This window comes from Hemiscyllium ocellatum, chromosome 39 (assembly GCF_020745735.1).
Source record: "Hemiscyllium ocellatum isolate sHemOce1 chromosome 39, sHemOce1.pat.X.cur, whole genome shotgun sequence".
NCBI classification, from domain to species: domain Eukaryota; kingdom Metazoa; phylum Chordata; class Chondrichthyes; order Orectolobiformes; family Hemiscylliidae; genus Hemiscyllium; species Hemiscyllium ocellatum.
Genome location: NC_083439.1, coordinates 32,996,524 through 33,022,625, shown reverse-complemented (window position 1 = coordinate 33,022,625; position 26,102 = coordinate 32,996,524). Strand labels below are relative to the sequence as shown.

The 26,102-nt window shown below is 41.4% G+C and overlaps 1 protein-coding gene across 2 annotated transcripts in view; it reads right to left on the bottom strand.

The window, feature by feature from the left end:
• Positions 1 to 26,102, bottom strand: part of adamtsl3 (ADAMTS-like 3) — a 661,690-nt gene that overhangs the window by 97,461 nt on the left and 538,127 nt on the right. For both annotated transcript variants that reach the window (XM_060852820.1, XM_060852818.1), the window contains exons 19-21: positions 25,808 to 25,987; positions 20,064 to 20,217; positions 16,756 to 17,872 (exon numbers count right to left, since the gene is read on the bottom strand). In XM_060852820.1, coding sequence (XP_060708803.1) covers positions 16,756 to 17,872; positions 20,064 to 20,217; positions 25,808 to 25,987 — 1,451 coding nt within the window. The remainder of the gene's footprint in view (positions 1 to 16,755; positions 17,873 to 20,063; positions 20,218 to 25,807; positions 25,988 to 26,102) is intronic.

Genomic DNA, 26,102 nt, shown 5'->3' with positions numbered 1-26,102 from the left:
TGTCCCCATTTTGCCCTCCTGACTTCCCTCTTAAGTATACTCCTACTTTCTTTATACTCTCCTAAGGATTCCCTCGATCTATCCTGTCTGTACCTGACATATGCTTCCTTCTTTTTCTGAACCAAACCCTCAATTTCTTTAGTCATCCAGCGTTCTCTATACCTACCAGCCTTTCCTTTCACTCTGACAGGAATATACTTTCTCTGGATTCTTGTTATCTCATTTCTGAAGGCTTCCCATTTTCCAGCCGTCCCTTTACCTGCGAACATCGTCTCTCCAATCAGCTTTCGAAAGTTCTTGGCTAATACCGTCAAAATTGGCCCTTCTCCAATTTCGAACTTCAACTTTTAGATCTGGTCTATCCTTTTCCATCACAATTTAAAATCAAATAGAATTATGGTCGCTGGCCCCAAAGTGCTCCCCCACTGACACCTCAGTCACCTGCCCTGCCTTATTTCCCAAGAGTAGGTCAGATTTTGCACCTTCTGTAGTAGGTACATCCACATACTGAATCAGAAAATTGTCTTGTATGCACTTAACAAAATCCTCTCCATCTAAACCTTTAACACTATGGCAGTCCCAGTCGATGTTTGGAAAGTTAAAATCCCCTATCATAACTACTCTATTATTCTTACAGATAGCTGAGATCTCCTTACAAGTTTGTTTCTCAATTTCCCTCTGACTATTAGAGGGTCTATAACACAATCCCAATAAGGTGATCATCCCTTTCTTATTTCTCAGTTCCACCCAAATAACTTCCCTGGATGTATTTGCGGGAATAACCACTCTCAGCACAGCTGTAATGCTATCCCTTATCAAAAATGCCACTTCCCCCTCCTCTCTTGCCTCCCTTTCTATCCTTCCTGTAGCATTTGTATCCTGGAACATTAAGCTGCCAGTCCTGCCCATCCCTGAGCCATGTTTCTGTAATTGCTATGATATCCCAGTCCCATGTTCCTAATAATGTCTCACACCTGTCACTATAGAAATCTTGCCAGCATTTTGTAACCATTTACTGTCATCAGACTCGAGTGTCCATTTGCTGCTACCATGATGCAGGGTAATGACGATGTAACATCTTAAAAATCACACAACACCAAGTTATAGTCCAACAGGTTTATTTGGAAGCACTAGTTTTTGGAGTGCTGCTCCTTCATCAGGTTGTCATGGTGTACAAGATCGTATGACTCAGAATTTACAGCAAATGTTTACATTTACACACACACGTAAGTTTGTTGGGTGAATTTGTAATTGCAGAGTTACATCTGAAATTATATATTGAAAAAGACCTAGATTGTTTGTTAAGTCTCTCATCGTTTAGAATGACCATGTTGGTTTCAATTCTTTCAAATGTAAATCCAGAACAATCTGAAGTGAACTTGAACAATAGGTGCCATGTTGGCTCAAATAATGCACTGAAGGTGTGAGGTACCCCTTTGCGAGGCTGTCTGTGTCCCAATGTTCAGGCCGATTCTAATCTAAAAAGCGATTAACTGAATCTTACATGAATTCATGCAGTTTTGAGCAAAATAAAATATAATTCTGCAAGTACAAATTCACTCCACAAACTTGTGTGTGTGCATGTGTGCCCGACTGGATAGGTGTGCACGGTGGGGGTGGGGGGATGGGTTATGAGTGTCTGTAAGAGAGTATGTGTATGACTGAGCGTCTAAAGAAGCATAAGTCTGTGAGAGGGTGTGTGCGAGTGTCGGAGTGTATGTGTAAGTGTATGAGAGAGATCTTGTGTATGAGATAGGGTCTGCAGGAGTGTGTGTGTCTGTGTATGTGTGAGAGAGAGTATGTGTGTGTGTGTGTGAGAGAGAGAGAGAATGTAATGCAGTGGGTGTGACATGAACCCAAGGTCCCTATTGAGACCACCCCCATGGGTACCAAAGTGGCTGACAGAGGCTGATAGCTGGGTTCAGTACCCATGGGAGTGGCCTCAACTGCACTGCACACTGTCTCTCTCTCTCGCACACACACATACACACCCCTACGGACCCATACACTCACAAAGACCCTCTCTCATATACAAGCTCTCTCTCTCTCTCACACACACACCCTCTCACAAACTAATAGCCCTTTACATGCACACTCCCACACAGACACACAATCTTACAGACACTGATCCCCACACCCCCACCCCGCGCGCACACACACACACACACACACACACACGTACGTTTGTTGGGTGAATTTGTAATTGCAGAGTTACATTTTATTTTGCATGAATCCATGTAAGATTCTGTGAATCCCTTTTTTAGAAATAGAATCAGTCTGAACATTGGGGCACAGACAGTCTCACACAATGCATCACCTGAGCCGACATGGCACCTATTGTTAAAGTTCACTTGAGAATGTAACTTTTTAAAAAAGTTCCGGATTTACATATGAAAGAACTGAAACCAACATGGTCATCCTAAAAGATGACAGACTTAACAAACATTCCAGGTCTTTTTTAATATATAATTTCAGTCGCATCAAACTTAATTTTTGCTATAAATTCTGTGTCTTACGATCATATACGCCACAACCACCTGTTGAAGGAGTAGTTAGGGCTTCCAAATAAACCTGTTGGACTATAACCTGGGTGTTGTGCGATTTTTAACTTTGTACACCCCAGTCCAACACCGGCATCTCCACCTCCACCAGCACCTCCACCTCCAAATCATGTAACATGTATCACTGAGATTAGGTTCTTGTGGAAACAGAGTTCTTGAAGTTTATTAACAATATTAATGGCATACAATGATACAACATTTCTGACTTAAATATATAGTCTGTGTGCACTACTCACTCAGATTACCAATACTTTATATACACAGCTGACTAGCTTTCTAAGTAATAGATATACTTCACTGAACTGTATTGACTGATCATATTAACTGCTGTAAGTTGTAGAATATTTACACTCTAGTGTCATAAGTGATGTGGTCATCTAGCTGTCTTAAAGGTACAGTACTTTGCCAGTTCTCCACAATGAAACAATAAGAATATGCACAATTCAGCTCAATAAGCTTCCACTTCCAGGATCTGGAACTACTCCAGACAATATTTTGAAATAATGCACTCTTACGGTCATGCCCACTCTTGCTCCTATTTCCTATGTTTCCTGAACAATATTCAACTGTGCCAGCATACAAAGTTAGAAATGTTATGATCCTTATAGAGATCAATAACTTTTAAAGAAGAAATTTGAGTTTCTGGTTAGTAGCTCGAAGAATGATACATCAATACTTCATGTATTAACTGTTCGCTGTAAATAAAAAGACTAATTGTCAGAGCTTAGGAGCATGAGTTGGATCCTGCATTCATTTAGAAAGTGAACATTAATTCTAAACATAAATACTTATCTTTAAAATCCTCAGAATGCAAAACTTGTTTAAATAATATATTTAATAATATTAAAAGTGCTGCATCCATCATCAACTGCATGATGGGATGAACAATTGTGATTTGCTGAACATCACTGGTAGCTAAATACAGTTTTTGTAGACAATGTATACTTCAAACCACATAGGATGGAATAACCCCCATTTTAGATTTTGCCCAACTGAAAGAAAAAACAATTCACAGTATACCTTACATTATTCTTTACACAGACATCCCAAAATTAACCCAAAGCGAGTCTTAGCTTCTGAGGACTTCTTCATTCCCCTCCCCCCACCCCCCCATCTTGGTAACTCAACATTTTTGAACTCCCTTCTTCAGTGAGATTTTCTTTTCAGAGTCAGACGGCATGGAAACAGACCCTTTGCTCCCAATAGTTCACATCGACCATGTTCCCAAACTAAACCAGTTTCACTTCCCTGCACTTAGCCCATATCCCTCTAAACCTTGCCTATCTATGTACTTATCCAAATGTCTTTTACATGTGGGCGGCACAGTGGTTAGCACTGCTGCCTCACAGCGCCAGAGACCCGGGTTCATTTCCCGACTCAGGCGACTGACTGTGTGGAGTTTGCATGTTCTCCCCGTGTCTGCGTGGGTTTCCTCCGGGTGCTCCGGTTTCCTCCCACAGTCCAAAGATGTGCGGGTCAGGTGAATTGACCATGCTAAATTGCCCGTAGTGTTAGGTAAGGGGTAAATGTAGGGGTATGGGTATGTTGCGCTTCGGCGGGTCGGTGTGGACTTGTTGGGCCGAAGGGCCTGTTTCCACACTGTAAGTAATCTAATCTAATCATGTTGTCACTGTACCTGCATCCACCACTTCCTCTGGAAATGCATTTACCCCACATCCCTGCTGCTGTGAGGAAGCAGTGCTAACTATTCCTGACACGTACTTGACATTTTCATACTGTTGTGAAGGTGTAAAGGGTACTGTAACTTTGAGAGAGTTAAAAGCTAGCAGAACTACCTGATACATCACCAAGCGTCCTGAATAAGGTAAGAATGTAACATTTGGTTGAACAGCTGGGTTGCCTGGAGACAATAAAACAAATTCAAATTCGGCCAATCGGTTTACATTATACCCCAAAATATCAACCTCGAATAAAGTTTGAATTTAGTATATTGACAATATTAAAAGCCAATGACACAATCTGATGCTTTGGGGTATAAGACCGGGAAAAATTGAACAGTTGGGAGAGAACTGCCAAGCCACCAGCGTGTACAACTGCTTGAAAAATAGCTCTCTTAAAGGTACCTTTATTGATCAGTGACCTGTAAACAGAAATCTTTAAGAAGAAGAAAATAAGACAGAAGAAGATTATAAAGAGAAGATTCGGCAGCTGGCTGGTTTTGAAATTTGAATTTTGGTTAATCTTAATCAGGGGTTTTAATTGGACAAGTATTAAAGAAGGGGAAGGTAAAAGATAGGTTAGAGGAAGGAGTTGCAAATAGTTTTAGCTAGCTAATCTCTGTTATACTTTAAGAAATAAAGTTGTTACTTTTACCTTAAATAGTTCTTGGTCTCTTGAATTTTCACAGACCAGTGCACGGGATAAATCTTTTCTGTGTTGCAAGAGGTTTTACCTGTGTCGTAACAATACTTTTGTGGGACTTTGGATAATCTCAGTCTCCACTGATAACACAAAGGCTGCTCTCATTATCTCGATGCATACATACCTTTGTACCTTTATCCCAATAAGAGATTTAAGCATTCCTTTAATCTCTACCAATCAGAATATCTGGGCTAACTATCAGGAAAACTAACTGAACTTAAAAGTAAAAGTATAGCACTGCTGCCTCACAGCTTCTGGGACCCAGGTTCAATTCCAGCCTTGGGTAACTGCCTTTGTGGAGTTTGCACATCATCCCTATGCCTCTATGGGCTTTTGCTGCATGTTCTGGTTTCCTCTCACAGTCCAAAGATTTGCAGGCTAGATGGATTAGTGATGGTAAATGTGGGGTTACGAGGGTAAGGTGGGATGATCTTCAGAGTGCCAGAGCAGATTCAATGGGCCAAATGGCCTCTCTGCACCGTAGGGAATCTATGATATAGTCCTCAAACTTAATGATATTATAAACATGTCATGATGAGATATAATTTGGACTTCTGACCTTTGATTTCCTTGATACTTAGAACTGTTATGGACTGAAATGGTTTTAAGAAAGGAACCAAAAACACTGACTTAAAATGGCCGTAGTCATCACCTGACCCACACAACTTGGCTAAGTTCAATGGAGAATGCAAGAGGACATGTTAAGTGCCACAACAGGCACATCTAAAAAAAAATGAGGTGTCAATCTGGTGAAGCTGCCAAACAGCATAAGCAGCAAGTGATACACAGACTAATGGATCAGATCTAAGCTCAGCAGTCCTTCCATATCCAGCTGTGCATGGTGGTGGGCAACTAAAAACCTCACTGGAGGGGCGGGTCCACAAATAGCCCCATCTCAGTGATGGAAAACCCCTCCACATCAACCCTAAGATAAGAAGCATTTACAGCAATCTTCAGGATCACTGAAGCCAGTCTCCAGCCATTTCAATTCAGTCCACATGATATCAAAAAATGGTTGGAAAAACTGAATAATGCATAGGCTCTGGGTCCTGATGACATTCCAGTCATAGTACTGAAGACTTGCTGCTCCCCTAGCCAAACCTTTCCAGTGCAAGTATAACACTGGCCATTCCTGAAGAAGGGCTTATGCCCGAAACGTCGAATCTCCTGTTCCTTGGATGCTGCCTGACCTGCTGCGCTTTTCCAGCAACACATTTTCAGCTCTGATCTCCAGCATCTGCAGACCTCACTTTCTCCTCCAACACTGGCATCTACCAATAATGTGGAAACTTGCTTGGGTATGTTGTGTACACAAAAACACTCTTGGTTTAAACATGGACAGAAGATCTGAATTCCCAAAGTGAGTAAGAGTGACAGCCCTCAACATTAAGACTGCATCTGATCAAATGTGGCATCAAGAAGTGCTCACCATGGTTAGCACTGCTGCCTCACAGCGCCAGAGACCTACCTCGGGCAACCGTTTGTGTGGAGTTTGTACATTTTCCCTGTGTCTGCGTGGGTTTCCTCCGGGTGCTCTGGTTTTCCCCCACAGTCCAAAAATGTGCAGGTTGGATGAATTGGTCATGCTAAATTGCCCGTAGTGTTCGGTGCATTCGTCCGAGGGAAATGGGTCTGGGTGGGTTGCTCTTCGGAGGGTCGGTGCGGACTTGTTGGGTCGAAGGACCTGTTTCCACAGTGTAAGTAAACTAATCTAATCTAATCTAATCAAAACCGGAATCACTAGGAATCAGACTGCATACTCTCCACTGGTTGGATATCTGGCACAAGATGACGGTTGTGATTGCTGGAGGTCAGTCATTTCAGTAATGTTCCTCACAGTAATGTTCTAGGTCAAACCATCTTCAGCTGCTTCATCAATAATCTTCCCTCTACCATAAGGTCAGAAATGGGAATAATCACTGATGATTACACAATGTTCAGCACCATCTGTGACTCCTCAGATACTGAACCAGTCCATGTTCAAATGCAATAAGATCTGGACAATATTCAGGCTTGGTGTGACAAGTGGCAACTAACATTCGTACTACACAATAGTCAGGGAATGACCATATCCAGTTAAAGACAATCTAACTACCGCCTTTGACATTCAATGGTGTTACCACTACTGAATCCCCCAGCCCCATCATTATCCTGGTATTATCATTGACCAGGAACTAAACTGGACTCTCCATATAAATACAATGACTACAAGAGCAGGTCAGAGTTTTGGAATACTGCAGTTAGTAACTCACCTCCCTGACTGCCCAAAGCCTGTCCAACTATCTACAAGGCATAAGTCAGGGGTGTGATGGAATCTTCCCCACTTGCTTGGATGGGTGCAGCCCAACAACACTCAAGACGCTTTACACCATCCAGGACAAAGCAGCTGATTGGATTGGCATCACATCCACAAATATTCACTGCTTCCACCACTGATACTCAGCAGCAGCACAGTGTGCACCACCTACAAGATGCATTAAAGAAATCCACCAAAGGTCCTTAGATGACAACTTCCAAATCCATGACCACTTCCATCTAGAAGGACAAGGGCAGTAGATGTATTCAAACATTACCATCATTAAGTTCCCCTCCAAGCCACTCACCATCCTGACTTGCAAATATATCATCATTCCTTCACTGTCACTGGGTCAAAATCCTGGAATTCTCTCCCTAAGGGGAGCAGATGGACTGCAGCGGTTCAAGAAGGCAGCTCAACACCACCTTCTCAAGTATAACAAGGGACAGACAAATAATTCTGGTCAGCTAGGGACAAGAGAATAACAAATGTTCAATGAACCCAACATGAAATAAAAGCAAGTCTGAACATTTTACACAAAGACACTGAAAGCTGTCAGTGACCTGTGGGAGGTGTTAAAGATCCTCAATTCCTTTGTTGGAAAAAAATCCTAACTCCTACAACAATATTCACATTTTGGAGAAGGAATCTTGCCTAGTATAATCAAACTTGAAAATATAAGTTCCACAGCTATGAAATATATAATCAGCTTATATTTCTAAGAGCTTAATAGGCAGATTAGGGGAAACAGATTTTTGACTGATGAACTGAACTTAGGTTGGGAGAAAGTGAGGACTGCAGATGCTGAAGATCAGAGTCGAGAGTGGGTGCTGGAAAAGCATAGCAAGTCAGACAGCATCCAAGAAGCAGAAGAATTGACAATGCAGGCATAAGCCCTTCATGAGTAAACATAAGTTGGAGAAGGCCGGAAAAGAATAAAAGCATACACTTACAGCTCTGACCAGAAAGAAACATCACTAAGTTGAAAACTTCAAGAGCTAACTGCAATATTCAACCATGGTCTAAGTAATCAATGAATCAGCCAAGGTGTCCCGTTCAAACCTTACACCTTAAGGACACCCAAAGGTCTCTAAAGCGTATTTCCTCCTTTGTATTGGACACCAGACAGAGAGAAAAAATGTGGGAGGCAGTGAGATTGTGAGAGTGAGACTAGAGGTATCCAGACACTTTTGCTTCCCCTCCACAAAGCAGCCCGGGAGAGGTTGAAAGGTAACTAGTTTCTGATCCCCAATTCCTCTCAAATTTTGCCAAGGTCTGTGCTAATTAAACTCAACTCAACTCCTTCACTTAAAAGGATGGAGGTATGGGTGCAGGAATGGGGTTGGCTTTCAGAGGCCATACCTCTGATTGTTCCCAGAGGCTATTAAGTGATTGTGTGCCAGTCAGTCGTTCTTTCTCTGTCTAATCACCAACCTGAAATCATAATAGTGACATGTGACATTTCACTAAATTAACAGAAAATCTTTTCAAAGCTAAAGAGACTAGTGAAAGTAATGATGAAATCTGGGCCAACTTCTCACTATCCGTTTAATTGAGGGGGTGGGAATCATGTCATCTTGTTAAATACAATTATTTAGTAGCATGGATTTTTCAGTTGAAATCCAGGTCACATTTTACTCAATAAGGTGCAATATTTTTCAAGGAATTTTACGAGAAATCTATTATCTTAAAAAAGGAAATCAACATAATATCAAAATTTTCATCAGCAGGACTTCCAACTTTTAACCCCATGGAGAGAAGCAGCTATTCACTGTGAGAAATATTTGGATTTCCATATTTGAATGCATACAAGTTCTTTCTAGATGCTGTCATAATAATAATAATAATAATAATAATGTGAGAACGGCATCACAACTTCAACATTGCATAAATCAGGCTATATTATTGGGATAGGTAAACTGCAGTCAAGGAAATGTGGCACACATCCCAAACATCACTAAAGGTGCACTGCTGCCAATGAGAAATGCCACAGAACATTGACTCATTGTCATGAATAATTCTGGGCAGTGTTGTCTATGGCTATGGAAATACTAACTAAAGTAACTCAAGCTACGCAACAATGTAAACAATGTTGTAGAATCTCACTGAAATAACTCTTAAGTGTATGTTTTTAACAGGCTATTGTTGCAAAAATATTTATAAATTTACTTATGAATAAATTGCTTATTTCATAACTGATCTCAAAATAAGCTCATCACTGGAATTCAGTTTTGTAAACAAACAAGAGGTCATATTGGAAAAATCATTTAATCTATCTGATCCAGATGAAGCACAACTTTTCAAGGGAACATTTGAATTTTCCAGATGTAGTCTAATTAGTGCATCCTATACTTTTAACAAGGTCTCAATATTGTTCACTTCATTTCCTTTGAAATGAAGGCCAGCTTTCCATTTGCCTTCCCTGCTACCTACTAAATTCAGATGCTAGCTTTCTGTGATTTATGTACAAAGACCCCCAAATCTTGCTGTGCTGCTGCTTTCTGCATCTTTCTCCATTTAGATAAAATCCAGCTCCTCTATTCTTCTTACCAAAGTGTTTAACCTCATATTGATCCACATTATACTCCATCCACCACATAATTAACTTGTTTACACTCCTTTGCAGACTCTGTCATCTTCACCACTTACCTTCCCACCTATTCGTGTCATTTGCACACTTGAATTTGATTTGTTGTTGTCAGATGTACTGAAATACAGTGAAAAGTGCTGTTTACTGTACATTAGAGGCAGATTGTACCATACAAAGTGCATTGGGATAGCAGAACAGAGTGCAGAACACAATGTTGCAGCAGCAAAGAAGGTGCAGAGAGAGAGATCAACATTAAAATTTGAAATGTTTCTTCAAAAGTTTGATAACAGTGGCGAGGAAGCTGTTCTTGAATCTGCTGGTACATGTTTTTAACCATTTGCGCCTTCTGCCCTTTGGAAAAGGGTTGAAGAGAGTATGACTGGGGAGAGAGGGGTCTCTAATTGTTTTGGTTACTTTCCCGAGGCAGAGGAAAGTATTGATAGAGTCAATGGAAGGAAGGCTAACTTTTATGACAGACAATGTAGAGTTCACAACTCTCTGTAAATCTCTATAATCCCATCAAGTCCATATCGATCCCGGAACAGCATCTCACCCAGAGATGGCTGCCTACCCTAGCCCGGCAAACACACATTTATCATGGCTAATCCACCTAGCTTGCACATCCCAAGATACTCTAGGCAATTTCTTGCGGTCTTGGGTCGAGCAGTTGCCAAACCATGCTATGAGTATCCAGACAGGATGCTTTCTATGGTGCATCTATAAAAATTACTAGGAGCTCTTGTGGACATACTGAATTTTGTCAGCCTCCTAAGGAATTAGAGACGTTGTTGTGCTTTCTTGATTGTTGCGTTGACGTGGGTGGATCAGGACAGATTGGCAGGGATCATCACTCCCAGGACGTTGAAGCTCTCATCCACCCCCACCTCAGCACCAGTGATGCAGACAGGGACATGCCCTCCATTCCTCTTCCTGAAGTTAATGACCAGCTGATGACAATGGAGAGATTGTTGTCTTTACACCATGCTGCTAAGCATTCAATCTCTTTCCTGTACATTGTCTCATTGTTCTTTGAGATCTAACCTACTATGATGGTGTTGACAGAAAACTTGTAAGTGGAGTTGGGCCACACGGACATGACTGCATGAGGCGTAAAGTAGCGGGCTGAGTATGCAGCTTTTCAGAGCACCAGAGTTAAGGATTACGGTGCAGAAGATGTCTTTTGTTACTGATTGCAGTCTATGGATCAGGAAGTTGAAGATCCAGTTACAGAGGGGGAAGCAGAGACCCAGGTCTTGCAGTTTAGAGATGAGTTTCTTTGTAATTATGGTGTTGAAGGCAGAATTGTGATCAATAAATAGGAGCCTGACAAGATATCCTTGTTATCCAGGTGCTCCAGGGAGATGATGACTGCTGTGAACCTGCTGTGCCAGTAGGTGAATTGCAAAGGATAGAAGCAATATAGCAGGAAAGAGTTGATTTGAGCTCTGACTAACCTCTCAAAGCACTTCTTTCCTCCTCCAAAGTCGCAATGTGTACTAACAATAACTGTGGTACTACAACTGATCCCTATGGTACTTCAACAGTTGCAGGTTATCATCCTGAAAATGCACCTCTCCCTTCACCCCCCAATCCCAACGTGCTGTCTCCCGTAGTTTGCCAATCCTGTCTCCATATCCTATGGCCAACACCAGGGCCTCTCTTTTTATAAAACGTGGCACCTTAAATGCTTTTTTGAATCTAAATATATGACATCTATAGTTATCCTTTGTCAATCCTGTCTATTTCCTTCTCAAAGAACTTTAATAAATTTGTCAGGCACGAATTCCCCTTTGTGATGTCTTGTTGATTTTGCTTGATTATGTGTATTTCTAAATACTCTGCTGTTACATTCTTTGAAGTAAATTTGATTGAAGCCAACTGGTCGATAATGATTTGTTTTTGTCTCCTTCCCTTTTTATATAAACATACAATAGTGGAAGTTTTCCCATCCTCTTTGATTTTTCAAGAATCTAAGGATTCTTGGAAGATTACTATCAGTAATTGACAATCTGTGTAGCTACTTCTTTCATGTCTTAGGATGAATCCCATCAGGTCCAGGGAACTTGTCAGTATTTAGCCTCATTTTTCTTGTGATAGTCATAGTATTTATATTCCTCTCTTCCTTTTGTCTTTTGATTTTTTAGTATTTGTGGAATACTAGAACTTGGTGGGTGGCACGGTGGCACAGTGGTTAGCACTGCTGCCTCACAGCCCCAGAGACACGGGTTCAATTCCCGCCTCAGGCGACTGACTGTGTGGAGTTGCACATTCTCCCCGTGTCTGCGTAGGTTTCCTCCGTGTGCTCCGGTTTCCTCCCACAGTCCAAAAATGTGCGGGTCAGGTGAATTGCCCATGCTAAATTGCCGTAGTGTTAGGCAAGGGGTAAATGTAGGGGTATAGGTGAGTTGCGCTTTGGCGGGTCAGTGTGGATTTGCCCTCCATTCCTCTTCCTGAAGTCAATGACCAGCTGGTGTCAATGGAGAGATTGTTGTCTTTACACCATGCTGCTAAGCATTCAATCTCTTTCCTGAAGGGCCTGTTTCCACATTGTAAGTAATCTAATCTAAAAAAAACTGTCTTCTAGAGTGAAGACTGATGCAAAGTACTTATTGAACTCTTCTGCCATTTGCCCAGTCACTCTTCACCAAAGGACCTCTGATAACCTTGGCCTAGAACTTTCTTTTCATATATCTAAAGAAGCTCTTCCTGTTTGTCTTGTTATAACTTGTAAATTTGCTCTCAAAGTTTACCTTCTCTCTTCATTTTTTTTTGATCATCTTTTGTGAATCTTTTTTAAAACTTCGTGAATCTTCTTACTATTAATCTTTGCCACTTTGCATGATTTTTCTTTCAATTTGATTGTATCGTTAACTTCCCTAATTAAACAATGTTGGCTTAGTCCCTTCCTAGAATTCTTTACTGAATATCTTTGTTATGAGCCAAAAACTATTTTGTTAAACATTTACTAGTGTTCCTTAACCCATCTTTGCTGTTCAACTCCTTTCCAGTCCATCCCAGATAGCTCATTCCTTTGTAATTATCCTTATTTAAGTGTAGCACAGTTGTTTTCAATCCAAATTTCTTCCTTTCGAACTGAACCCTAAATTCTACCATTTTATGGTCAGTGCTTCTCAGGGGATATTTTAGTCCGAGATCATTTATTAAAGCTACTTCATTATACAACACCAGATCCAAAATGGTCTGATCCCTGGTTTTATCTACAACACATTGTTTGGGGAAATCTTTCTGAATACATTCTATTCATTCTTCCTCATGGCTTCCTCTACCAACCTGACATTCCCAATCTACCTAAAGATTAAAGTCACCCATGATAAATCATAGAATCATAGTATCCTCACAGTGCAGAATTAGATCATTTGGCCCATTAAGTTCGAAGAGCATCCCGCTAAGACCCACCCCATTCCTATGACTCTGTATTTCCCATGGCTAGTGCACCTAGCCTGTACATCCTTGGATGCTACTTGGCAATTTACCTAACCTACACATCTTTAGGCTGTGGGAGGAAACTGGAGCATCCAGATGAAATCCATGCAAACATGGGGAGAATGTGCCAAGTTGTGGGAGAAAATACGGGCCAGGCCTCCCCATGACATGGCCACAAGACAGACAACACAAAATGTCTGCACTTAGCCACTAAGCCTACCCACAACGTCTCAAATTGGCCAAACTAGCCGCCCCAGACATCACACTGAGCTCAAAACATGACTCATCAAGCCCCAGACCAAGGGAACATACTTCTTCAGATTAACTGACAATGCACCACCCATTTCACAATAGCCCAGCACCTCTGATGTCCTGAGGGCACAGCCGCTCCCACGAGGAGTCAAATCTTCACAAAGGTGACCCAGACAAGGAAGCACCAAAGGGACTTAGTTTGCTCCCTCAACAATACAAACACATCGATACCAGAATGAAACCCACCAACACCTACTCCAGCCAAGGATCAGAGCCTCCTGAGTAGATTAAGAAAATCATAAGACACCAGACACTTGAATCTCTTCAATGAATAGACTTTATTTATCTTGGTTGTACAACTCACACCATTGTCTCATAACTACACTTCTTTGTTGTCAGGGTATAAAGCTCCACTGTATTCTCTGTTCGGGGAAGAAGCTGTGGTTCCTTCTGAACAGCCTGTCAGTGACTGGACAGTGGGCAAACGTGAGGCCTGCAGATGCTGGAAACCAGAGTTTAGATCAGGGTGGTGCTGAAAAAGCACAGCAGGTCAGGCAGCATCTGAGGAGCAGGAAAATAGACGATTCGGGCAAAAGCCATTCATCAGGAATAGAGGAGATATAAATGGTGGCACGGGTCAAGTCTCTTCTGCGATATCGCTGTTTGTTGAATATATCCTTGCCAGTTCTCAGTCCGATCTGTGTGTCTGTGATCTCCGATTAATTGGGCTAAATTCGCTGACAAACGTTCACACAGACATTTGCCTGAGGGTGGAATCGAACTCGGGTCCCTGGAGGTGTGAGGCAGCAGTAGTGCTAACCACTGAGCCACCATGAGCCAATATACTGGAGTTTTTTTTTACATGCCCTCATTATCTCTTGATTTATTTATTCTCTATCCTACAGTAAAGTTACTGTTAGGGGCCTACAGACTATTGCTTTCAGTGTCTTCTTCCCTTATTTCTTATCTCCACCCATTTGAGTTCTACATCTTCCAGTGCAAGATAGTTTCTTGATATCATACTTATTCCATTCCACACTAACAAACTTATCTCCCCACACTTCCTGCCTGTCCTTTTGAAAATCACATATCTCTGAATATTTAGTTCCCAGCTTTGATCTCCTTGGAACTATATCCCCATAATGGCTACAAAGTCATACCTATTAACCTTATTTGGCCTGATTAACTCATTTATATTATATATAAACATTGAATATTCAAGTAAAGAGCCATTAATTTTGCCTTTTCACGTTTCTCTTCCCCCTTAACCCTGTTTACTGCTTTTTTTCTAAGTTTGTACATGTTGGTTCTTCCAGTCCCACCCTGGGTTTTGTTACCCAGATAGCTGCCCTGTAATACGAGGCAAAAGTGAGGTCTGCAGATGCTGATGAAGGGCTTTTGCCCGAAACGTCAATTGTCCTGCTTGTCGGATGCTACCTGACCTGCCGTGCTTTTCCAGCACTACACTCGCTGCCCTATAATACTGTCATATCCTCTTGCTTTGGAAACCTACATTTCCCTTCTCCCAAACATTCCCACCTTAAGTTAATTTAAGTTAATTTAAAGCACTCTCTACAGCCCTAGTTATTCAAGACTCAGATCCCAGCATGAGTTACATCAAACCTGTCTCACTGGTTTAGGGGGATTCCCAGCTCGATTGAATGAAGTACATTTACCTTCCCCTCCCCCCAGTTGCTGCATCGCCTGTTTCCTGTACCACAGGATTGTATCGGCTACATGGCAAAGAGTGGATAGATTAGATTAGATTAAATTCCCTACAATATGGAAACAGGCCCTTCAGCCTAACAAGTACACATTGGCCCTCCAAAGAGTCCACGCAGACCCTGACTAATGCACCCAACACCATGGGCAATGTAACATGGCTAATTCACCTGACCCGCACATCTTTGGATGGAGAGGGGAAACCAGAGCATCCGGAGGAAACCCACGCAGACACGGGGAGAATGTACATACTCCACATAGACAGTCACCCGAGGCAGGAATCGAACCTGGATCCCTGGCACGGTGAGGCTAACCACTGAGCCACCATGCTGCCCCTAAGTGGAGAGAGTGGGAAGGATAAACATTCTTTATTTCCTCCAAGTCCCAGTAGGTTTTCCAGGTAGTATCTTGTCAGGTTGTGGAGGTTAATGTGTAATTGCTGAGATCAGGGGGTAAAGCTGCTTAAATCAGTGAAGAAACATCTCTTCATATTAATACAAACCATGAAATAGGAGAAAAATTTGAGAATTTGCAGAAAGTTTTATAACTGTTCTGATGCACCCACTGAAATTTCTCAAACAGCAAAATCATGTCCAAAGGAAGACAATCGATTGCAGAAGTTTTATATTGGCAGTCAGCTGAGAATTCAACCTTACAATGAAATTGTATGCAGCAGCTTTTCTAACGACACTTGGCAACATGCTAGAGATGTAAAACCTTTCTCAGAGAAAACCAGCTGATCCTAGTCGGACTAGACTTTAATATCTTTTGGCACTCTCAATCTTCTCCAATGTTCCACCTCACATCCGAAGTTCAAAGTATAATATCCTCCACTTGAACTCAGTGCTAACAGTTTATTAACATCAATCGGAAAAAAAACCCACAAATCTAAAAAATGATCAACAGTTGGTTGCCTTCAAATGTACAACTAAAATGATCGATGACACCTGCACCTTTGCATCAAAAACGATTCATTACTTCAGAGCAATGTTGTAAAAATTCAATCTTTAGTTTAAGCATTCCAAGTTTTCTCTGAATGGCCCCCACAAAATGCGCTAGAACAATGACTTTGCAAATACACACAGACGAGAAACAACAGGATGCTTAATCTAAAAATAGATCCTGGTACCAGTTTTGCATAAGTTGAAGATGGGAAAATAAATATTTTGTTGGTGAATTCAATACGCATTACAATATCTTTAGGAAACTTGTAGATGGGGAACTGAAATATTATAACTGAAATTTGTAAAATAAATTACTGAACAGTCTGATTCAACATTTACATCATAAGCTGTCATTTAACTAATCATCTGACCACAGAGATAATAATTTCCATCAAATTAATAAAAGCGCATTCTCGTCTGTCAGAAGAAAGAACTCGACAGCGTAATGAATGGTATGGATGGAGTACAAGGTCACCGATGAATGAAATGCATGTATGAAAACAGATGCTCACCTCTTAAAATAGAAAATACATTTTCCAAAATATTAATATCCATTTGCCATACCTTTTAGTAAATTTTACTGGTACTCCATCCTTCATCCAAGTGACCTCTGGCTCAGGAACTCCAACAGCTTCACAAACCAGTGTTACACTGGAAATATTTTCTGCCAGATATGCCAGTGTTCCGATTGCTATAGTGACATCTCTCTGAGGCAGCACAGGAGCTTGCTTCTTTCTCACAATAATAGGAGGCTTCTGTTTCTCCCTCTGTTGATGGGTATCTTTATTGATGGATGTTTCTGATGTGTTACGGGTTTTGTCTAAAAATTTTGAGTTTGTTGCATTATCATCAAGAGGTGCCTTCCATTTCTCCAGAGTTGCCTGTGGTCTGGACACCTCAGCTGCTAATTGGTACATGAGCTGTGACGCAAAAGCTTCAGGTAGTTCACCGGATTCAATCCACAGGCTTATATTTCGTAAGATCTCTTCGAACTGTGCAGTATCCATGCTGTAGGCTCCTTGGAAAATGGAACTTTCAACATGCTTATCATAAAGCTCCTGAGAATCATACAACTCCGCAAAGTTAATCTTTCCTCGAGAAATCAGATGATTTCCAAGTAGACGCAGGAAAACATTATCTTCCATTTGGCTACCATCCACATAAAATTCATTTTTTTTGCTCCAACTTCGCCACATCTTGCTCATTTGACTCCATTTATCTTCCAGTCTGTTAGATTCATTGTGATTCATCTTCTCTGGCCCAATATTTTGTCTCATTTTTGCTTTAGTGGAGGAGGGTGGTTCAACTAATCTATTGTCATTGCCAATCAACTTGAGGACAAATGTGTCTTGAATAGGCCCTGCAATACAACTGTACACGCCAATATCTCTTGCTTCAAGGTTATGAATCTTTAATGATCCTGATTTTGTGATTCCAATCCGTTTTGCATTTTGTAGACGGTATCCATCTTTTTCCCATCTGATCAATGATTTCTGGAATCTCCTTACAGGGCACCTAATCACAACTGAGGTTTTTGGAAGCAAATAGGCCCGACCACCTATAGTAAAGTGAATCCGCTTTTCTTGTCTGGTTTGAATATAGACTCTGTGCACACTGAGAATTTGAGGGTTACGGATAGCTTGCTTTGGTGGCATCTTTGTTTTTGCATTCTTTTTGAGCTCTGGAAAATACGTGAATAAACATTAACAAAATTGTGCAGAACAGGAAATAGCATCTGCTAATATTTAGGGGAGATTGTGTTGGTGTAAGGGTGTTACTGGACAAGGAATCGGGAAGCTCATATTCAAGGGATTATAAATTCAAGATCCACCACAGCAGATGGTAAACTTTGAATCCATTAAAACCTGAACTTCAAAAAAATAGACTAAAGGCAAACATGGTCAATTTTTATAAATATTCATCGGTTCACAAACCCCTTTTAGGGAAGGGAATCTGCCTTGCTTACCCAGTCTGGCCTACATGAGACTTCAGACTCACAGCAATGACTACTATTTGCCCTCTGTGCATTGATCGTAACAAGGTCAGCCAGGTGGACCTGATAGAAGACAAGTTCCTTGATTGGGGCTGTTAACCTGGTCAAATCAGGGAGCCCTGGCTGACAGGTTTAAACAGGAGTATCAGGATTTGAGTTTCCTCATTTCCCTTAAAACTGGTTGAATGGTAGGGTTTGGGGCTTGGCTTTGCTGCTCCTCGCCCTTGTAAAATTGCTGTTTTTCTGTATACAGCTGTTAATGTTAATTGTTTTGCAAACTGTGAATTGTTTAATAAAATTTTTAAAAAAAGGAGTATCAGGTGTTCTGTTCATTGTAGGAACTGGCTCTGAGCTAGCTGGGTCAGTGTCATGTACTATGCACTCATAAGTAAGGGGTGACTTGGTGGCAGGATACTGGTCTTTGTGGAGTTATCTTACTCTCAACTACAAAACGTAGTTCAATTTTATTGGCAAAAACTCATCTTGTATTAGATGAAGAATGTTGATTACCACAATTATGGATAAATTTAATGCCCACAGCCACTTTTTTGTGGCACTTTAAAGATGACTATTAGTGTAGAATATGTGGATAGTTGGCAGCACATTACTTGACCATACTCCCAACCATAACAATGGGGAAAAAAATAACAGTAGGAAGGATGGGATAAGTGGAAAATTAATCCATTTTCACTCCTGAGGAGAGAGACACAAAGAAAATTCAAGCTGGATATTGGACCAAATACAGTAGCCTTGATTCTCTGAGATGGCAGCACAGTTTGAGTTAATTTAGCATTAAAATGCATCAGCTTCTGTTGAGTTTGGCTGTGTTCAGGCAACTAATTTCATTAAGGAATAAAAGACATAGTATTACCTCTGTGATTGCTCTGGGGTCAGGTAAAAGACAGAAATGAAAATGATATTTTACCTTTTTTCTTCAAATAATAAACACTGACTAAAATTGGTATGGCAATAGCATATTTAAAAGAAAATGTTGGTACTGATAGTATAGAAAATGTGGCTGAAATTCTGACTCAACTACACATTGTGCTGGGTGGAAAATGGAGAGAAGAATGCATTTCCGGAGAATGATAAAGGTCATCTTGATAAGCACGAGTTACACGAAAAAGTTGGAAAGTATCAAATATGTATGTCTGGAATCTACACATATGAAGTTATTCATGTGTTTTTTTAAAATAATGTAAGCAATAGCTCTTAAAATCTACTGGACTTGCTTCAAGAGTTGGAGCTGCAGACGTTTGGCACATGAAAGCCGGTTATCTTCCAGGAAAATAATTGTCAAGCAACACAAGGCTGTTTTACTTAATGAAAAGAACATTTTCATAAATGTGCATGTTTTAACATCTGCACATGATTCTTATAATGAACAAATGGGGGGAAACTATGAAACAAAACCATCCTTCTCTAGGAATATGCTGAAAATGTGTTGCTGGAAAAGCCCAGCAGGTCAGGCAGCAACCAAGGAGCAGAAGAGTCGACATTTCAGGCAAGAGCCCTTCTTCAGGAACCTTCCTGAAGAAGGGCTCATGCCCGAAACGTCGATTCTCCTGCTCCTTGGATGCTGCCTGACCTGCTGCGCTTTTCCAGCAACACATTTTCAGCTCTGATCTCCAGCATCTGCAGTCCTCACTTTCTCCTTCTCTAGGAATATATCAAGCTCTAAAAGTTTTACTCCTCAGAAAAATGACATTGTTGCGATCAGAAAAGGCCAGGACCTTAGAGTGGGCCAGAACACCATAGTCACCACATCAGTTATTTCTGCTGCTTGTTTATTTGTTATACATTTCATCTACAATTCGTGCAGGGTGTTTATTTGGGCATAGATCACTTCAGTTGTCAAGTGTTAAAGTAAATCACTTACCTTTACAATTAGGCATTTTGCAGACCTGGATCACTGGTGGTTTGGAGAGACCATTGCATAAATTATGGTCCACTGTGACTAGCTGGCCAGTTGTTGACAGCTTACGACAGACCCATTCTCTGCTCTGGATTCCTTCACCACAGCTCACAGAGCACTAAAACCAAATGACAATATTCCAACAGTTTCAACTGAATTATCATTCATCTACATTTCTGCTGCCAGCAATGTCAGACAGAGTATTTAAATTATATACAACTAAACAGGGTTCAATTAATGTATAAAAGGTTAATTCAAATGAAACAGATATGCTCCTCATCATTAACTTAAAGTGTTGATCTTATGAGAGAAGTACCATACATTGATGCATCTGAATGAAGACTTTCTTTCCACTGCTTTCACAGTGTCCTCATTTCAATTCATACCAACCTTCTCCTTACCCCAGCCATGACCAAACACTGCAATCATTTTCTGGTCATCAAAAGATCCATCTCTTCCACATTTCTCACTCTATGACCAGTAAACACAAAGGGCTGAATGACCACCACCTGTGCTGTAACCATTCTACTATTGTATTAAGCCCACTCCTCTCTTGACGCATTCTTGACTGTCTCAGGTCAAATATGCTTGACCTTACTGAGAGATTTCTTCTTTCACTCACCACTCCCTGGTTAGGTGGAGGCAGTAGCGTAGTGATAATGTCACTGAATTAATATTTCAGAATCCCAGACTAATGTTCTGGGGATATGGGCTTGAATCCCACCATGTTAAGATGGTAAAATTTGAATTTAATAAAAATCTGGAATTTAAAATAAACTATCCTAATAATGAGCATGTAACTGTCATCAACTGCTGTAAAAACCTATCTGGTTCATGAATGTTCTTTAGGAAAGGAAATCTGTTACTCATATCTGGTCTGACCTACATGCGACTTTAGATCAGTGGCTGACTCTTAGTTGTTCCCTAGGTAGTTAGGAATGGACTATAATTGCTGGTTTAGCCAGCATTGTCCACATCTCATAAAAATTAAATGAGGTCTATCACCCTTTTTGTAAAAAAAATGCCAAACCAAGATCTTCATTTCCATTAAATGTTGTGAAAAACAGATGTTGGTGGTTTATGAAGCTATAGTACTATCGATACAGAAGTATCCGAAATAAGGTAGGTGAGCTTGCAGCATGGATAGGTACCTGGGACTTCGATGTTGTGGCCAATTCGGAGACATGGATAAAGCAGGGTGAGGAATGAATGTCGTAGGTTCCAGGGTTTAGATCTTTAATTAAAGACGCGGGTAAAAGAGGCGGGAGGCGTGGCCTTGTTAGTCAAAGATAGTATAACGGTGGCCAAGAGAATTTTTGATGAGGACTTGTTCACTGAGGTAGTGTGGGCAGAGGTTAGAAACAGGAGAGGAGAGGTCACACTGCTTGGAGTTTTTTTTATAGGCTTCTGCAGAGTTCCAGGGAGGTGGAAGAGAGGATTAATAAAATTATTCTGAGTAGGAGTGAAAGGAACAGGGTGGTCATTATGGGGGACTTTAACTTCCCCAACATTGACTGGAAATGTTATAGCTCTAATACATCAGATGGATCAGTTTTTGTCCAATGTGTACAGGAGGGTTTCCTCACACAGTATGTCGAAGGGCCGAAAGAAGGGAGGCCACTGGTGCTTGTTAATGAACCAGGTCAGGTGTTTGATTTAGTTGTGGGTGAACGCTTTGGAGAGAGTGACCATAATTCAGTTACATTTAGTTGAGTGATGGAAAGGGACAGGTACATGCCACATGTCAAGAGTAATCGATGAGGCAAGGGCAATTTAATGTGATTAGACAAGAATTAGGATGCGTAGAAAGGGGTAGCAAAATGCAGGGGATGCAGACAATCGAAATGTGGAGCTGGTTTAAGGAACTGATATTGCGTGACCTTGATAGGTAATTCCCTGTCAGGCAGGGAGGAAGTGATAAGATAAGGGAACCGTGATTTACTACAGAAATTGCATCTCATTAAGAAGAAGGACGCTTATGTGTTGATGAGGCAAGATGGTACAGATGAGGCAATGGAGAGTTACAGATCAGCTAGGAAGGATTTAAGGAGAGAGTTAAGAAGATCAAAGAGAAGACACGAGCAGTCTTTAGCAAATAGAATAAAGGAGAACCCTAAAGCTTTCTATCGGTAAGTGAGGAATAAAAGGATGATTAGGGTAGGAATAGGGCCAGTCAAAGACAGAAGTGGGAAGTTGAGTGTGGACCCCGTGGAGATCGTAGAGGTGCTAAATGAACATTTCTCATCAGTATTCATTTAGGGAAAAGATAATATTGTAGAGGAGAAGAATGAGGTACGAGTATTAGACTAGGAAGGATCGAGATTAGTTACACACAGATGTTATCATTTCTAGAAGGAGTGAAAGTAGACAAGTCCCCTGGGCCAGATGGGATTTATCCGAGGATTCTCTAGGAAGCTAGGGAGGAGATAGTAGAGCTGTTGGCTTTGATATTTGAGTCATCATTGTCTACAGGTTTAGTACCTGAAGACTGCAAATGTTGTGCCCTTGTTCAAGAAGGACAGCAGAGATGACCCAGGTAATTATAGACCAGTGAGCCTTACTTCTGTTGTAGGAAAGGTTTTGGAAAGTATTATAAGAGATAAGATTTATAATATCCCAGCAAGCAACAATCTGATTTCAGATAGTCAACATGGTTTTGTCAAGGGCAGGTCATGTCTTACAAACCTCACTGAGTTTTTTGAGAGGGTGACCAAGCATGTAGATGAGGGTAAGGCAGTTGACGTGGTATAAATTGACTTCAGTAAAGCTTTTGATAAGGTTCCACATGATTGGCTGATGGAGAAAATGCAGAAGCATGGAATTGAGGGTGAATTAACAGTTTGGATTAGAAACTGGCTTTCTGAAAGCGAGTGGTGGTTGATGGAAAATATTCAGTCTAGAGTCCTGTTACTAGTGGTGTGCCACAGCATCTGTTTTGGGACCACTGCCGTTTTTCATTTTTATAAATGACTTAGACGCAGGCATAGGTGGATGGATTAGTAAATTTGCAGACGACACTAAAGTCGGTGGAGTAGTGGACAGTTTGGAAAAATGTTACAGTTTGCAGGGGGACTTGGATAAACTGCAGAATTGGGCTGAAAGGTGGCAAATGGAGTTCAATGCAGCTAAATGTGAGGTGATGCACTTTGGGAAGAATGACAGGAAGGTAGAGTGCTGGGTCAATGGAGAGATTCGTGTAGTGTGGATGTGCAGAGGGATCTTGGAGTCCATGTGCATAGATCCCTGAAAGTTGCCACAGGTGGATAGTGCTGTTAAGAAGGCATACGATGTGTTAGGTCTCATTCGTAGAGGGATTGAGTTCCGGAGCCACAATATCATGCTGCAACTATACAAAACGCTGGTGTGGCCACACTTGGAATATTCTGTACAGTTCTGGTTGCCCCATTATAGAAAGGATGTAGAAGCATTGGAAAAGGAGCAGAGGAGATTTACCAGGATGTTGCCTGGTCTGGAGGAAAGGTCTTCTGAGGAAAGGCTGAGAGACTTGGGTATGTTCTCATTGGAAAGAAGGCGGCTAATGGGAGATTTGATTGAGACATACAAGATGCTCAGAGGATTAGATAGGGTAGACAGTGAAATACTTTTTACTAGGATGATGACGTCAGCATGTATGAGAGGGCATAACTACAAATTGAGGGGTGATAGATTTAAGACAGATGTCAGAGGAAAGTTCTTTACGCAGAGAGTGGTAAGGGCATGGAATGCTCTACCTGCTAATGAGTCATCTCAGCCACAATAGGGAGATTTAAACAATCCTTAGATAAGCACATGGATGATTTTGGGATAGTGTAGGGGGACGAGCTGAGAATAGTTCACAGGTCAGCGCAACATCGAGGGCCGAAGGGCCTGTTCTGCACTGTATTGTTCTATGTTCTATTAGATCAGAGGTTGGCGGCATGATTGCCAGAGTTTCTTGGTTCTAAAGTTACAGGTTGACTCTCTGATTTGAAAACTTTCTTATCTCCATGTTACCTCTCGGCAACATCAACAGTTGATGTTGAGTCAAATTCCACCCATAGCTTGATGCTGCCAGCTCAACCTTTGTTCCAAAGCCATGCCAAAGCTATTGGGATGATTTTCTGGCTGTACATCATGGATGGAATCATCGAATCCCTACAGAATGGAAACAGGCCATTTGGCTCAACATGTTCACACAGACCCTCCAAGAGTATCCCACCCTAGACCTTATTACTCTACGCTTACCCCTGACTAATGCACCTAGCCTACATATCCCTGAATACTATGTGCAATTTAGCACAGCCAATTCACCTAACCTGCACATCTTTGGACTGAGAGAAGAAACCGGAGCTCTGAAAGGAAACCCACACAGACACAGGGAGAATGTGCAAATCCCACACAGACAGTCGCCCGAGCTGGAATCAAACCCAGGTCCCTGACGCTGTGAGGCAGTGAGCCACCACTGAGCCACTGTGCCACCCAGGGATGAGTTCGACATTTCTCCATATTATAGATTAAAGCTGTCTTCTGGATTTTCTCCTGGATATTTACTCAGGCTGCATCCAATTGGACACACTTTGAACTGATAAATCCTCTTCATTACCAAAACTATCTACTTCCATATCCATAACATTACTCGTTTCTACCTCAACTCATATGGAAAATACTCAATCAAGCTAAATTGCCATTATGGATAAAGTCTTCACAGTCTCCCACATAGATCTCAGCATATCAACTTTCCCAATCCTACAATTGCCTCCCATTGCTCCCTGCTCCCCTTAGGCAAAGGTCAATGATTTCCCTTCAACTGAAGCACTGAAAGCAATACCTTCACTTTTTAAAAGAAAAGTCAATCTCTGCAGGCTCACTGCATCTCATTCTGTAAGATTCTCCAGCCTCAGGGACTAGTTACAGCCAACTTTGGCATCTCTACTGTTTCCCTCCTGGGGAGATGCCTTCAAGGCATCATGGTCCTGCTCTGCAACTTTCCCCAAAAAAGGTGTAAGTTATCTATATCACATCCCACAGTCAAAGACCTCTAAAGACAGTTTTAAGGTGGCATGGTGGGTCAGTGGTTAGCACTGCTGTCTCACAGCACCAGAATCCCAGGTTCAATTCCAGCCTTGGGTGACTGCCTGTGTGGAGTTTGCACATTCTCCCAGTGTCTGTGTGGGTTTCCTCCAGGTGCTCCAGTTTCCTCCCACACTCCAAAGACGTGCAGTGTTAGGTGCATTAGTCAGAGGGAAATGGGTCCGGGTGGGTTACCGTTCAGAGGGTTGGTGTGGACTTGTTGGGCCGAAGGGCCTGTTGTTACACTGTAGGGAATTTAATCTAAAAATCTCACCCCTTTGAATGTGGAGCCTCCAATAAATATTCTCCAAAATTTTGTTTTGCCTCGTTTATTGTATCAGACTAACTGTGTGCTAAAGAAGTTAATATTAATGCAGATTCAATAGATAAAGGCAAAATACATTTTTTCTACAATCCAAGTCGACAGCAATGGATTATAAAGATTAACAAACAGCGACACCAAGCATAAGCAGAACCCGAGCACGCTCTGTGGCAATTCATTCATTGTCACCTAGAAATATTCTGCAAGACATAAACATGCTGAACTAAGCAAGAGGTGTGAGCTCACACAAAAATCACAGGCCAAACAAAAGGCAGGTGTACATAGAGACACAATAAGCAGGCATATATCTTTGTTGAGTTACTTCAATGCTATTTACCTTGGACCATTTCCCTAATGCTAGGTGTGGTGGACAATCAGCGTTCACACAAGGCTGCTGCACCTGTGGCTTGTGATCAAGGCAGAGCTCATCGGCAACAGTAAGAAAACTACCATCAGTCAAAAGCTGTTTGCACATGACTTTACGAGATTGCACCCCTCTTCCACATATTTGTGAACACTGCAACAAAAGATTTCATAAGAGAACACAAACAAATCAGAAGGGTTGCATTAATATGTTTGAATTTGCTTGCTGTGCGTTTATACTAGGGATCTTTGAGGTCACACCTGGAGAT